General features: G+C 42.6%; 1 protein-coding gene across 6 annotated transcripts in view; it reads left to right on the top strand.

The window, feature by feature from the left end:
* The window catches only part of LOC137380600 (adhesion G protein-coupled receptor A3), a 582,693-nt gene that overhangs the window by 372,384 nt on the left and 194,209 nt on the right, over positions 1 to 16,100 (top strand). For all 6 annotated transcript variants that reach the window (XM_068052667.1, XM_068052666.1, XM_068052668.1 and 3 more), the window contains 2 exons: positions 10,251 to 10,412; positions 15,117 to 15,338. In XM_068052667.1, coding sequence (XP_067908768.1) covers positions 10,251 to 10,412; positions 15,117 to 15,338 — 384 coding nt within the window. The remainder of the gene's footprint in view (positions 1 to 10,250; positions 10,413 to 15,116; positions 15,339 to 16,100) is intronic.

Genomic DNA, 16,100 nt, shown 5'->3' with positions numbered 1-16,100 from the left:
CCGACCAAGTATCCCCGGCGAGGCAAACAAACTTACCTGGACTCCCAGATCCATGTCTTCGACTGGTCTGCAGTCACAGCAGTAGCCACCGCTCCCGGTGGTGCTGCTGGGAGTAAGAGCTGCCGAAAGTCAAGGAGGCAGGACTTCCTCCCTCAAGCGGGTGAAAGTCCCGTCTCGGAACAATTAAAGCCTGAGGACCTGTAAAATGTGAGGGTGATGGGGTCAGTTCCCCAGGCGAGGCGGAAGCGGGTTCGCCTCCAACTTTTCAGTCGTTAGCCGGTTCCCGTCCGCCCAACGTGAAATCCGAGCCAGTGAGTGGGCAAGAGCGTGGTAGATGGAATATAATGTGGAAAAATGCAAGGATATCCACTTTGGTAGGAGGAAGAGATGTTCCGAGTATTTCTTAAATGGTAAGAGATTACTAAGATTAGATGTACAAAGGGACATGGGTGTCCTTGTCAATAAGTCACTGAAAGCTAACAAGCAGGTGCAGCAAGCACTTAAGAAGGCTAATGGTATGTTATCCTTTATCGCAAGAGGATTTGAGTACAGGAGTAGTGAAGTCTTGCATCAACTGTATAGAACCTTGGTTAGCCTGTACCTGGAGTTTGTGTGCAGTTTTGGTCCCCTTACCTTAGGGAAGGATATTATTGCCATAGAGGGAGTGCAACAAAGGTTCACCAGACTTGTTCCCAGGATGGCAGGACTGTCCTATGAAGAGACATTGGGGAAACTGGAAAAGGCATTGAAGTGGAAGATCAGCCATGATCGTATTGAATGGCAGGGCAGGCTTGATGGGCTGAATGGCCTACTCCTGTTCCTATGTTCCTTAAGATCGATTTCCTTGGATTTGTACTCTATCATATACATTAGCATCAACACTATCTCTGTGAATTATAATTATGCTTTACCTCAAATTGGAACAGTGGGTTTGTCTGTTTTTCTAAGCATCTCAAGTGGTGTCAAGGAAACCATGAAGCACTTCAAAAAAATGGTGAATGTCTACAGCATATTAATCAAGGGAATCATATGTAATTCCGCAGTTGCCGCACATTACTCTTATAATAATAATCAGCTTGTAACATTCCAAATTGGGCTCAAAACACCACACATAAAAATTACAGGCAGCATTTTGGAACCAGATTTCAGCAAGTATTGCAATAAGATTTTTATTAAGACAAACTTTCCCCTGTTGCTAGATGTTACCTATACGGACCCTGTTATTTATTAATGTCTGAATGATGATATTAAATCTCAGTAAGATGGAGTCTTTTGGTCACTGCAAATGGTTTCCAATAACAAAGTGACTCCTGACAACGCATCCGGTGTGCCGACATCATCAGAGCGCTCCCAGCTGTGCACATGCGCAGAACCGTCTCTTGCTGTCAATAAGGTGCTGCGCATGTGCAACCTACGTTCTTGCCAGTACTAATTGGTGCATGGACGTGAAAACGTCATTGCGCAGGCATACTGGAATGTCATCCAGCCCCACCGCCTGGCGAGAACCCAACACCCCTCCCCCCCCCGGACCTCCACCAGTCTCTCGCTTGCAGTCTCCCTCCCGTCCCCTGCCTATCCCTATCTTGCCACCCTCTCTCACTTCCCCTGTGGGAAGCAGGAGCAGGGCAGGTGGTGGCGGGAGAAGTGGGAGGGAGTGGAGTGGGGTGGGGGAGAAGAAGCGATGGGAGTGGGGAGGTGGCAGCGAAGAGGCGGGAGCGAGCGGCAGATGGGGATGAAGCGACGAGGCCTGGAGCGAGTGGCCGATGATGGTGGTGGGGGGGGGGGGGGGGGTGGTGGGGGTTGTTGTGGTTTGAAGCGGTGAGCGGAGCGAGCGGCTGATGGGGTGAAACGGCGAGCTGGAGCGAGTGGACAACGGGGGTGGGGTTTGAAGGGATGAAGTGGCTGAGGGCAGGCAGCAGCAAGGCCAGGAGTGAGCAGCAAGCAGACGGGCGTGGGAGGCAGCGCCGGGGAAGAGAAGTGGGATATTGTTTGGGGTGGGATTGCACCGTTTGAATTTAATTTGTTTTTTGTGATAACTTGAGCAGTGCTATCTTTAATCCTGGCAGCTGCCTAAAACATCGCAGGCAATGATGTTTCAGTGCATGAGGCTGCATTTGCGCATGTGCAAGTACTGCGCCACCTAGTGGTTGCGTTGTCAGCAAACGCAGCCTTCCAATAAATAGGTTTGACTGCACTGTTTTGCATCTCATCTGAGGGCTGAATTTCCATTCAGGTTCTCCTGATTGTCCATCATTAATTCAACAGAAAATCTATGGATACTCTGGAGAAATGGCGTAAATGGCATGTTTGGGGTTTCTCTGGCAATCAAAAGAAACACCATGCAAATTCAACCCTTAGAATCTTCACAATGAGAAACCTGTCCATTACTGAACAAGATATTTTTTCCCACTGACAGCGCCATATCAGAGTTCCGTTGTAATGTTTACAAATGGATTCCTCAGAATAGTTTGGGCAGGGCACTGGGTCAGAGAATTGTGAAGAAACTGTTTTAATACTTTCCAAAGCTTTATTTCTCCTTCAATACCTAGAAAATCTACTTTTGATGTGTGAATGAGGTAAAGTTGTTTTTATAACTTGTGTGTTTTAATTTATATTCATTTCTCCACTAATGTCGAGCTTTGTATATTTGCTCTTAGAGTTCACTAATGCAAACAAAAGAGGAAATTGACTTAAAACTCAGTGCAGGATGTTTGGTTTGGCTTGTTCTGAACAAGCCACTAGGCTCTGCTTGCACAAAGGCTAAAAAAGGGCACATTGACATTGGGGCACGGAAAGGCAGGCTATTCTGGCTTGAAACCAAATCATAGGTTGGCATTATTTTTGGAAGAAGAAATGGTATTCGAAAAGAAAACATTATCTGAGGTTTCACTTGCAGCTAGTATTTGGCAAACTACCAAATATTTCTCCACGTTTACTTACTAATGCAACAGCTTTACCGATAGGACTGGTTTTAAAAAGTCAAATAGTTACAAAGAATAGTAAAGGTGAGCATTCTTTTATTGAGTCTTTCTCTGTACCTGGTTTGATATTTTTGTTCATCACTGTTCGACATTGTCTGTAGCACTGGCATGAAGAAGATTTGATTGTGTGAGGAAGCCAAACTACCCATCAGCAAGATTCAATCTGAACGAAACGTAGGGTTTTAAACTTTGCATCTGTTTGATGTTGAAGGATTCCCAGGAACTCAAACTCCCTCTTTTAAGGTCTTTATATAACATAAACGCAGTACTTCAAGTGGACCAAAGCCATTATCTCCAGTCCTTGCCACAATCTCCATTCCTTAGCCATTGATTCCGTCCCCTTCACTGTCTGAGGCTGACCCAGACTGTTCACAACCTTGTCATCTTATCCAACCCTGAGCTGAGCTTCTGACCCCATGTCCTCTCCATCACCAAGGCCGCCAACTTCCGCTTATGTTATGTAGCCCGTCTCCACCCCTAACCCAGTCCATCTTCTGCTGAAAGCCTCATCCATGCTTTTCCCTCCAGACCTGACTATTTCAATACTCTCCTGGCAGACCTCCCATCTTCCACCCTCTGTAAACTTGAGCTCATCCAAATTTGCTATCTATATCCCAATTTGCATTAAGTCCCATTTCTGGATGTTCCTGGATACAAGGTGTTCAGGAAAGATAGGGAAGGAAAGAAAGGAGGAGGGGTGGCAGTATTGATTAAGGGGAATATCAGAGTGCTGGAGAGAGAGGATGTCCTGGAGCGGTCATGGACAGAATCTATTTGGTTAGAGTTAAGAAGTAATAGAGGCACCATTGCACTACTGGGTATTTTCTATACATCATCAACTAGTGGGAAAGATATAGGGGAGCAAATTTGTAGTGAAATTACAGAGAGGTGCAAGAACTATAGTGTAGTGATAATGGGGGACTTTAATTATCCTAAAATGGGCTGGAATAGTAATAATGTAAAGGGCAAAGAGGAAGAAGAGTTTCTGAAGTGTGTTCAGGAGAATTTTCTTGATCAGTACATTTTTGGTCCAACAAGGAAGGAGATGTTGCTGGATCTGGTTCTGGGGAATGAAGTGGGTCAAGTGGATCAGGTGTCAGAAGGGGAACATTTAAGGAACAGTGACATTACATTTAGGTTAGTTATGGAAAAGAACAAGGAACAATCAGGAGTAGAATTACTTAATTGGGGGAGGGGCAATTTCAGTGAGTTGAGAACAGAACTGTTCCGAGTAAAGTGGAATCAAAGATTGGCAGGCAAAAGTGTAATGAAACAATGGGCTGCCTTTAAAGAGGAGATGGTTCAGGTACAGTCAAGGTTGGAACTTAGGAACATCGGAGCAGGATAAGACCATTCAGCCCATCGAGCCTGCTCCGCCATTCAATTAGATCATGGCTGATCATCTACCTCAAAGCCATTTTCCCGCACTATCCCCTTATCCCTTGATGTCATTAGTATATAGATATCTATCGATTTCTGTCTTGAACATGCTCAGTAATTGAGCTTCCGCAGCCCTCTGAGTAGAGAATTCCAAAGATTCACCACCCCCTGAATGGAGAAATTCCTCCTCGTCTCAGTCTTAAATAGCCTATTCTGAGACTTTGTCCCCTGGTTCTCGACTCACCAGACTCTACATTCATCCTGTAACACCCTGTAAAAATTTTGTAAGTTTCAATGAGATCCCTTCTCCTTCGAAACTCGAGAGAATACAGGCCCAGTTTCCTCAATCTCTCCTCATAATACCATCCCGCCATCCCAGGGATTAGTCGGGTGATCCTCCATTGCATTCCCTCTATGGCAAGGATATCCATCCTTATATGAGGAGACTAAAACTGTACCCAATACTCTAGGTGTGGTCTCACCAAGGCTCTGTACAATTGAAGCAAGACTTCTTTACTCCTATACTCAAAACCCCTTGCAATGAAGGCCAACATACCATTTGCCTTCCTAATTGCTTGCTGCACCGGCAAGCTAGCTTTTAGCGACTTATGAACAAGGGCACCCAGGTCCCTTTGGACATCAACACTTCCCAACCTCTCACCATTTCCCACATTCCATATGTTCCCACAAGGGGCAAAGGTTGGGCAACCAAAGCCAGAGCGAGAGGAGAAGTGAAAAATGAAATGAAAGGGACTAAGCAAGAGTATGAGAATAGACTGGCAGCTAACATAAAAGGGAATCTCAAAGTCTTCTATTGGGGTTGAATTTTTGTGCGCAAAATGACGGTGGTCCCACTGCCACTGCAATTACGAGGCAGGTGGCCATTTAACTTGATGACTGCGGCTGTTCCCCCAATCACTTGGCGGGAGTGGAAATGGAGATGCCATTTACAGCATCATCTGATGCTGAAGCAGGTGCTGGCATTATCTTTAAAAGGCTGCCAGGCCTGCATTTGCACTAGTGCTTTCATCAATATCTCCCTGAAACTTCACTTCTGTGTTGTTTACATTTTATTGTTCTCTGCAAGAAGCCCGCCCTGGGCATTCTCATGATGGCAGATGTCCGAGCAAGGTGACCCCACACTTCGGTGTTCTCCCCACCATGACCCCAGAAACAATCCACTTGTAGAGTTCTCCCCCCACCCATAAACAATCCACTTGCTCCGTTCTCCACCATCACCCACCGCCCCCCTCACACCTTCACAGACAAATGACTTGCAGAGTTCTCCCTTCCATCCACTTCCCCTACATAACACCCAGTAAAGTTAATTATCTTTTTGAGGCACCGAGGACTCTCGCCTCGGTGGTGCCAGATTTTTAAAGATGCGGAACTGAAGGCACGTGAGTGTGCACGACCAGCAAATGCCTGGTAAGATCGCAATTAATGACATTCAAATGTATGCTAAATAGTATTTAACAGATGTAAATGAACATGGTGTTGCGTCAGGGCAAAAGTGCTGCCATGGCACTTCGCCACCTCCGACAAGTTCCATGGCACATGTCTCCATGCAGATTCTCTGGCCCCCTGCCTCAAATGTCACCTTCCAGAGGACCATAAAATCCAGTCCGAAGAGTAGGTTGGGGCTGATTTGGCAGAGTGGATGGCTAAGATATTAAATGAATACTTCAAATCTGATTTTACCAAGGAAGAAGATGCTGCCAAAGTCATAGTAAAAGAGGAGTGAGTTGAGCTACTGAGTGGGCTAAAAATTGATAAATAAGAGGTATTAAAAAGGCTGGCAGAACTTAAAGTTAACAAGGCACCAGGATTAGATGGGATGCATAGAGGACACTGAGGAAAGTAAGGGTAGAAATTGCGGATGTACTGGCCATAATCTTCCAATCCTTCTTAGATATTTGGTCAGTGGACTGGAGAATTGAAAATGCTATACCCTTGCTCAGAAAAGGGTGTAAGGATAAACCCAGCAAGTATAGCCCAGTCAGTTTAATGTCGGTGGAGGGAAATCTTTCAGAAAGATAACGATAAGCTGAGACAAAATTAACAATCACTTGGACAACTGTGGATTAATTAAGGAAAGCCATCATGGATTTGTTAAAGGCAAATTTTGCTTAACAAAGTTGCTTGAGTTTCTTGATGAGGTACAGCGAGGGTTGATGATGATGGTAATGCAGTTGATGTGGTGTACATAAACTTCCAAAAGGCGTTTGGCAAAGTGTCACATAATAGGCTTGCCAGCAATTTTGAAGCCCATGGAATAAAAGGAACAGTGGCAGCATGGATACGAAATTAGCTGTATGACAAGAAACAAAGAGTAGAGATGAACGGTTGTTTTTTTGGACTGGAGGAAGGTATACAGTGGGTTTTCCCGGGCGTCGGTGTTAGGACCACTGCCTTTCTTGATATATATTAATGACTTGGACTTGGATGTACAGGGCACAATTTCAAAATTTGCAGCTGACACAAATCTTGGAAGTTTAGTGATAGACTTCAAGAGGGCATAGACAGGCTGATGGAATGGGAGGATATGTGACAGATGAAACTTAACACAGAGAAATGTGAAGTAATACATTTTGATGCAGGAGCAGATGGACCTGGAGGTATGGGTGCACAAATCATTGAAGATGGCAGGGCAGGTTGAAAATGCAGTTAAAAAGACATACAGAATCCTGGGTTTTCAAAATAGAGGCAAAGAGTACAAAAGCAAGGAATTCATGATAAACCTCTATAAAACACAAGATTGGCATCAATGAGAGTGTTGTGCCTAATTCTGGGCACCACACTTTAAGAAGAATATGAAGGCTTTAGAGAGGGAGTAGAAAAGATTTACGAGAGTAGTTACAGGGGTAGTTATGTGGATAGTTAGGCGAACTGAGGTTCTCCTTAGAGAAGAGAAGGTTAAGAGGAGTTTGGATGGAGGTGTTCAAAATCATGAGTGCTCTAGACAAAGTCAATAGAGAGAGACTGTTCCTATTGGTGGAAGGTTGAGAAACAGAGGATGCAGATTAAAGGTGATTGGCAAAAGAACCAGAGGCAACATGAGGAAAAACTTTTTTACGCGGCGAGTGGTTAGGATCTGGAATGCACTGCCTAAGAGTGTGGTGGAGGTAGATTTAATCATGGATTTCAACAGGGAATTGGATCAGCACCTGAGAGGAAAAATTTGTAGGGCTACGGGAAAGGGCGGGGAAGTGGGGCTACAGGGAAGTGGGGCTACCCAAATTGCTCTTGCAGAGTGTCTGCACAGGTTCAGTGGGCCAAATGGCCTCCTTATGTGCTGTATCCATTGTATGATTCTAGATATCACTCCTGTACTTAGTGATCTACATTGACTCTTGGTCTAGCAAAGCCTTGAATTTAAAATTCTCATCCTTTTATTCAAATTCCTCCATGGCTTCACCTCTCCCTATCTCTTTAACCTCCTCTATCGAAACAGCCCTCCGAGAACTATATAATTCCCCAATTCTGGTCTCTTCTGCATCCCTGATTTATTTTGCCCTGCCATTGGCAGCTGTGCTTTCAGCTGTGTAGGCCCGAAACTCTGGATTTCCCTCCCTAAACCTCTCTGCATTTCCAACTCTCACTTCTGCTTTAAAACGCTGCTTAAAATCTACCTCTTTGACTAAGCTTTTAGTCACACCAAATATCACCTTATGTAGTTCAGTGTCAAATTTTTGTCTGATGATGCTCCTGTGAAGTGCATTGGGATGCTTTATTATGTTAAAGATGCTATATAAATGCAAGTTGCTGTTTTGCTTCATAGAAAATATTGGTATTTGCTAACTGTGAAATGATTATTTTTGAGATGACAATGCTAAAGTATTGTTTATTATGCTTTATCCACATGGTGCAGATTTTCCTCAGATTTAGTCACATTAAGAATATGCACAGTGCAAACCATTTTTCAGTTCTGAAGATAATTCTTCACTACTTCAACAGTAAAAGAAGTATGTTTTTCCCTTTCCTTTTAAAAATGTTAAGTGTTAAGTCAGAAAAGTGATGGGATTCTCATTATTTGAATGCTACAGTCGCAACACTACTCAAGACATTTAAGATCAAGTTATATTGATTTCTTTATTCACTACTTGCATCTTTTGAAATGGGGAAATACATTTATTTGTTTGTACAGCAAGGCAGGTTGAATAAAACCATTCCCACTGCAGATGGCGATTTTAAGAAATGCATCCTCAATTCAGTCACTTAAATTGATTGGGTCACATGCTTCCAAAAGCAACAACAGTTAAATTTGCAAGACATCTGCCCTTGTTACATTTGTTTGTAGCTTTGGATAGTTGGCAATGATGACGTTATACAGCAGCCAAAATGGTTTGTGGGTTTTCCATTAGTTTCTAGGAAGAACACTCTCACCACTTTTTATTATTGCAAATACTACAAGGTCAAATTTTTAACTTTAAAATTTAAACTTAAAAATTTGAAGAGCATGTATTAACTTCTGGACCACACCTGCTTGAGTTTTTGTAATTTGTTCTCTGGATGTGGGCAATGCTGGCAAGGCTTCACTTATTGCCCATCCTTATTGCCCTGAAAAGGTGTAGGTGGGCCGCCTTCTTGAACTACTGCTGTCCTGTGGTGGTGATGAATACCAGGATAATGACCCAGTGATGCTGAATGGACACTGATATGTGTCCAAGGCAGGATGGTGTGTGACTTGGAGGTGATAGTGTTCCAACAACATTCCTACTGTTGTCTTTCTTGGTCATAGAAGTCGCAGGGGAGAGAGTGCTGTTGAAGTAACCTTGGTGAGTTGCTGCAATGCACCCTGATATCATATATACTGCAGCAACAGTATACTGGAGGGGGTGAATCTAAAGTCTGATGGCACAGACATATATCAATCAAACTCTGTCTTGGATGGTATCGAGCTTCTTGAGTGTTGTTGTGACTGCACTCAATCAGGCAAGTAGTGAATATTTCATTGTATTCCTGACTTGACGCTTGTCAATGATGGATAGTGCTTGAGGAGTCAGGAGATGAGCCAGTCATCGCAGAGTACCTAGCCTCTTCCCTGCTCTTGTAGTCTCGGTATTGATATAGTGAGTCCATTTTCAGCTTCTAATCAGTATTACCTTTAGGATGTTGATGGGTGGGCACTTGATAGTGGTGTAACTGAAAATCGAGGGGAGCTGGCTGGGCATTCTCTTGTTCAAGATGGTCATTACCAGGTATTTATATGATGCAAATGTTATATGCCACTTGTCAGCCCAAGACTAGATGTTGTCCAGATCATGCTGTATTTTGGCAGCGGCTGTTTGATTATCACAAGTTGTGAATGAAGCTGAACACTCTGGAACTGTCATTCTAACCTTATGACAAGGGAGAGGCATTTGATGAAGCAGCTATAGGCAGTTTGGCCTAGGACACTGCCCTGAAGAGCCCTTGCCGTGATGTCCTGGAATTGTGATGACTGGTCTGTCACAAACACAACCATCCTCATTTCTATGTTTGAATGTGCAGAGCTCTACATTTCCCCAATCTAGGGAAAATGCATGTGAGGCACCATAATACTGAGATATTGCCAGTTCACAATGCTCTCAAAATTGTATCAGTGTAAAATTGGTATCAGTTGTATAACTGCACCATTTATATCCAAACAAAAGAAAATCAAGCTCTGAAGCTCTATATTAGGTCTGAACATTAACTATAACTAACTTGACTGCTTCATGTGATTTCCTACTTTTGGTTTGATTATCTTTGGTTTGATATTTGAACAGACACCTGTGGTCATCTTTAACTTCAGCTTTTTATTGAATGCTAATATAATAGTTTTAAAAAAAGACATTTATGTTTGTAGTGCAAAGCGGCATCTGGAAATGAATCATTCATAAATAATTGTGCATATTTGTTCCACAGCTAGGAGAATCCATCACAGAAATAGCCAGTAACATTATACTAGTGGATGAACACATACTGTGGATGGCTCAGAATGAAGAGAAGGCTTGTACCCGAATCGTGCAGTGTGTGGAATTTATTGCAAGTCTTGTATTGACCAGCAATACACAGGGTATTTCAAAGGTATTTATCTCAATCCTGTATTTTCTGAATTGAACATAAAAGATAAAGAGGTTCTCTAAGTTTTCAAAAATTGTGCAGATATAAACATAATACTTCTTCAGCTAGCAGCTGTTCTGTTCATTAGTGAACATTTATGGTACTACAAATGAGTTAATGGAGCATTGTCTGTAAGGAAAAATTTATTTGGCAAACCTTTATTCGGTGAAGTGAGCCAGGAACGTGTTTCTCATTTTAATTTATCTTTTACTGATTTCAATAGAATTAACACGTTGGGTGGAATTTTACCACCCACCCACCACCCCCCACCCCAACTAGGAGTCCCACCAACGGGCCATTTTACCAGCTGCGGGACCGGAGGCAGCCAGTTAATTTAAACAATTATGGGACACTTAAGGGGCCATTTTGAGGGGCTGCGGGCATTTTGCTGGCAGCGGAGCAGCCTCCCCTCACACCCCACTGCTGCGTAGGGAGGCTGGCAACTGCCAGGAGGTGGTCTGCCTGTGGGTTTCTGGCTCCATGGCCCAGGGAAGGGGCCCTCAGTGGCAAAGGCTGCTCCCGCACCCCTGGTGTCACTGCTGGAGGGGTTATTCCTCCAGTCGCCAGGGCCTGCTTGCCTGGCTCCAGAAGAGAAAAAGAAATTTCTGACTCCCTTGCAAAGGCGCCTCAAAATGGAGATGTCTTCTTGTTCTCCTTGCAACCTCGGCTGCAGCCACGTCCTCGGTGACGCTGCCAAGGCTGCAGAGCTGCCAGCCCTCTGATTGCGCCAGCAGTATTGAGAACCAGCCCGCCATCCTTAGTTGGATGGCAAGCCTGGCAGTGACCAATTAAGAGGCTGCCTCCAGAAACATTGCCGCTGCGATCCCACTGTCCACCCATGCAGGCTCAGGGCCTGCATAATCCCAACATCAGAATTTACCCTCTTCTGAGAAAATCCCCACCACTTCCTTGGTTATGGCCAACTATATGAGATTGTATTTGCAATCACATAAAGTGAGGGTTTTGCACAGTTCTCTGCATTTTGTTCACAGTAGATCCGAAGAGTTGACATATTCAAGGTCTTTTCTCTAATAGAAGAGGCTTGGGACAAATGTAAAGTATAGGTGCCAAACTAGGGCAAGTGATTGGGCAGTGCACAATCTATTAAGTGACTGATGTGAGCAGTGGGCCTGGGGTCTTTTTCATCATCCATTGGTCCTTCGACTGAGAGTAATTCAGGGGCTCTAATATGAGGATGGACCTACAGAAAGAGGGCCACACCTCCTCAGTTCATACAACACTCACTAGGAATGTCAAATTGCTTTGTTCACGTATTTGCTGTGAAGTGTTATATTGCACCACAGAGACAGGTTGCACTTTCTCACAATGAGAAAAAAAATTACTTTTTTGTGAAGGTGGTTCATCTTTAAAAAAAATTCTAACTTATTAAGGTAAAGTCTTTATAATGGATGTAGGATTGAAGCATCAATCTATTATTTTGGGAAAAAAAATTATTTTGGGCCTTTTCTAACTTTTTTTTACCCTTAAATTATTTTGGCTGTTGTATCTTAGATGAACCTCACTGATGAGTACCAACTGCCTGTACCTTTGAGAGTGTCTATTCTTGATGTGAGATGTAGGTAAATTTTCAGTAATGCACTTGGGAAATGAACAACAAACCTTGTCTGGTAATTGCATTTCAGTACTAGGTTTATCTTATGCCTTCTCACTTGGGACTCACATCAGCTCTCGTTTTATGTTTGAAATATCGAGCAAATTTATTTTCCAAAAGATGAATAGGCACACATAAATAACAGTAATCCAGTAATATAGAGGTATCTCTAAATTTACCATAGCTAACCTTCCACGTAATTGTTCATATAGACAAAATAATAGAAAGATTGATGTTCCAAAAACTAAGTTAATCCTTGTAAATATATTTTTTAGAACACATAGGAGTGAATTTTGTGTTCCCCAAATGGGTGTCAAAAGTTGCCAAGGAAGCGTGCAAAGCAGAAGATCTGTGAAATGGTTCACATGGCAGTGACAGAAGCTGCCCGATTTCATTTCCGTGTAAATGAATGGAAGGAGAATCAGCCTGATTCGGTAATGGGTGTGCCCTCCGACCCATCCCACTTTCCTATCTGCAATCCATCCAGGCGATGCTTAACAGCCAGATGTGAAGGATGCAAGTCGATCCCCCAGTGCTCCTCCTTTGTTTTTGTGAATATTAAACTATCAGTCCTTTACTATCTGGCTTCTAGTTATTGCACTTGAGATTTCAAACTGCCCTCATGATTGAAACAGAATGAGGCATGTTACATCTTTAAAGAAAAAAGTTGTTGGAACTTCTTGGATTTTGAGTATTTGGCCCCTTAGGTTTAAAAGCAACGAAGCTGTCAATAAAACCAAAATCAATCAGATTGCAGTGTTTAAGTTTCAATTATTCTTCACTCCAATCTAAAACCGGCAAAAAAGCTCCTAATGACCAAAAATCGTCAGGAGTTGATCCCAGCGGCATGACAACCTTTCAACATGAATGCCATCAGAGTTTGTAGGATCACTGGGAAGGCACGTATTTATCATGCGGCAGGAAGGCACAAGTGTCACTTCAGGCACACCCCTAACATCGCCTGTTCCATGTGTCCTGAAACTTTGGCATCTGCCCGCTTTCGGTGTGAGTTTCCAGGCCCCCATCTCCCCATCTCCCTAACTCTGCTCAGAGACCTTGTGACCCCCTCGGCAGGGAAACTAATTAGTTTAAAAAGAAAAATAAAATTAGTTTTATTCGAAATTCTGGCTACTTGCCTGGTATGTACCCCACTGGTGGGGTCCACAGCCATTCTTGTAGAGACAGGTATCCCTCACCTTATTTTTTTTTTAAGAGATACAGCACTGAAACAGGCCCTTCGGCCCACCGAGTCTGTGCCGATCAACAACCACCCATTTATACTAACCCTACAGTAATCCCATATTCCCTACCACCTACCTACACTAGGGGCAATTTACAACAGCCAATTTACCTATCACCTGCAAGTCTTTGGTGGTGGGAGGAAACCGGAGCACCCGGCGAAAACCCACGCGGTCACAGGGAGAACTTGCAAACTCCACACAGGCAGTAGCCAGAATCGAACCCGGGTCCCTGGAGCTGTGAGGCTGCGGTGCTAACCACTGCGCCACTGTGCCGCCCCAACCACTGCGCCACTGTGCCGTCCCAACCACTGCGCCGCCCCAACCACTGCTCCACTGTGCCGCCCCTTACTCACTCTGGGACCCAGTCAAACCTTAGGAGCAGGATTTCCCACAGTAGGGAGTCCCTGCTCCATGCTCTAACCCTTTTCTGCCATGTGCATGTAAAGGATGGGTGGGTGTGTTCCTACATTATAGAGCAACCAAGAAACTCCTGGAAACAAAGGATACCTGGTGCAACCTGATTTCTACTGTTTTCCTAGGTTTTCTGCTGGAGGTTATGACAGGACCCCAAGAAATGATAAAGGGGCATCCACCAAATCTTGGTTTTAAAACATTATCAGAATTGTAAACTCATCAAATATTTAATCACTATTGAAAAGGTATGAATTCATAAAATGGTGACATTAAGAGTGGCCATTGAATGGTTACTCCAGCATTTCAGCAAAAGAACAGTGAGACCTTCAACTTTCTTATTAGCCTTTTAGCCCACATTTAAATGCATCGATGACCTAGATCATTGTCCACTATGGAGATTGTGTTAAACAATCAGTTAAATCATATTATCACCCTAATACTGAACATGAATTTCTGAGCGACATCTGAAAATTATATCGTCATCAGCATTTGCTACCAGCTGTTTTAAGGATTCAAAGTAGTGAATGTAAAGCTATTTTGTAACATACAGTTGAAGCCTTCAGGCAAGAAAATGTTAAGTTTGTGTTTAAAGCCAATGAGAGGTTCTGTAATATATTCTTGCCAGAATGGTTTTAATTATTAAAATGTTCACAAGAATATACACTTAAAATCGCACTTTTTCTGTTGAACCAATGCAAGATGTAACCTATAACCTCTTATGTTCTCACTAAAGGGGAGCAATTTGCATTCTACAGGTAGGATTCTGTTCAATATTTCAGGCTCCTCAACCATGTTTCTTGTTTGTTAATTCACATCAGCCTGTGACTACATTTTTCTGTCAAAGCAGGCTGGGTATTAAAATGCACTTTGCATGTTAATGTCATTTTATTATGCAAGCTACAATCATGCTAACTTCAATTTTATTGATTGAGGTCCAAGTTCTGTAGGCAAACTCTGCTGTTTAGTCATTCATACAATAATTACAACTCTGTTTTGTGTAACTTACATTCAGACGTGTGACTTTGACCTTTTTTAATTTGTCTTAATGAACCTTTTCTGTCTTGTGTCCATTAAAGCTGAAATGAATAAGGTTTAACACTGACTGTAAACAAAATAAAGCAGTGTTTCTACTACAGTGTCAAGCAATGCTGAACAATTTCTGTTCGTCTTGGATGACTGCCAGTGAGCAATTAATGATACAGAATTGGCTCACTGAGATTGCATGGTTTTCCCTGAGACTGAAAAATAATAAAAACAGCAAAAGATGGCAGTAGAAAAGGCAAAATTACCGCAATAAAAAGTAACCATATCAAGTAACCTATATTCTGGTATGTGTGCTATGTGCCATCTATCATCTAGTTTCATTGCAATTCCTTTTTTTTTCTACTGTGTGCTCACCAGGTTTCCATGAATATAGCACTGGAGGCCTTCATGATCAAGCCAGCTAGTTTCACAGGCATGACGTGCACTGTCTTCCAGAAAATGGGTCCAAATCCAGGGAGATCATTGATCCGTGACGTGGCTAGACTGGATTGGGAGGCTGAGTATCGTCAAGACCAACATCTGAATTTCAAATGCAATACAGGCAATCTCGCCAGTTCTCTGGAGAATTTCCCAGTTAAGGTAAGGATGCTTTGTGGTGGGCAAGTGAAGGCAGGCATTTGATTTAACTGCCTCTCAAAATGCCAGGCTGATTACTTTCTTGATTAACCTCATGGTCCTAAAGATATATTCTTTGCCCAAATCACTAACTCCAACAAAGGACATTCACAGATGTTTTTGATGTATGATGTTTTTAATTATAATGTGATATGTACAACATATACAGTACTATGTATCAATTACATTCATTAAGAAGACAATCTCCAAAATTCAAACAGTAAGAGAATGATCTGCCTTATTGTTCTGTCAGGTAGAAACATCATCTAATTCTTCACATTATCACTTCACAGTAAGGTGAACAGCAGTTTAATTTGAAATGGATAAAATAGCATTTCTGTATATTGTAACATGGCCATTTTGCGTAATGAAGGTTGAGGCAATTAATGTTCAAGATTTTGAAAGAAAAAAGGAAGACATTTATATATGATGGCACACAGAAATGTCACTAACAACTTATTGCACAGTGAATTACTTTAAGATGCAGTGACTATCAATATGTAAGTAAATGATAGGACAAACAAAAAAAAAAATTTTCTCCATCCAATGAAGCAGCTTGATCAGGTCAGCACTGTATGTTTGAACTCAGTTAAGGATATTGTCAGACGTTTAACATATGATTAATGTCAATCAATTATCAATTAGTTATATGCAGAATGGAAAATCAGGATTGATGAGTTATTAAATGACTGTGCTGTCTATTTACTGTCTTCTAGCAGTTACCAA

Source organism: Heterodontus francisci, chromosome 20 (assembly GCF_036365525.1).
Source record: "Heterodontus francisci isolate sHetFra1 chromosome 20, sHetFra1.hap1, whole genome shotgun sequence".
Classification (NCBI taxonomy): domain Eukaryota; kingdom Metazoa; phylum Chordata; class Chondrichthyes; order Heterodontiformes; family Heterodontidae; genus Heterodontus; species Heterodontus francisci.
Note: the sequence above shows the minus strand (reverse complement) of the source record. Positions and strands in the feature narration are given on the sequence as shown.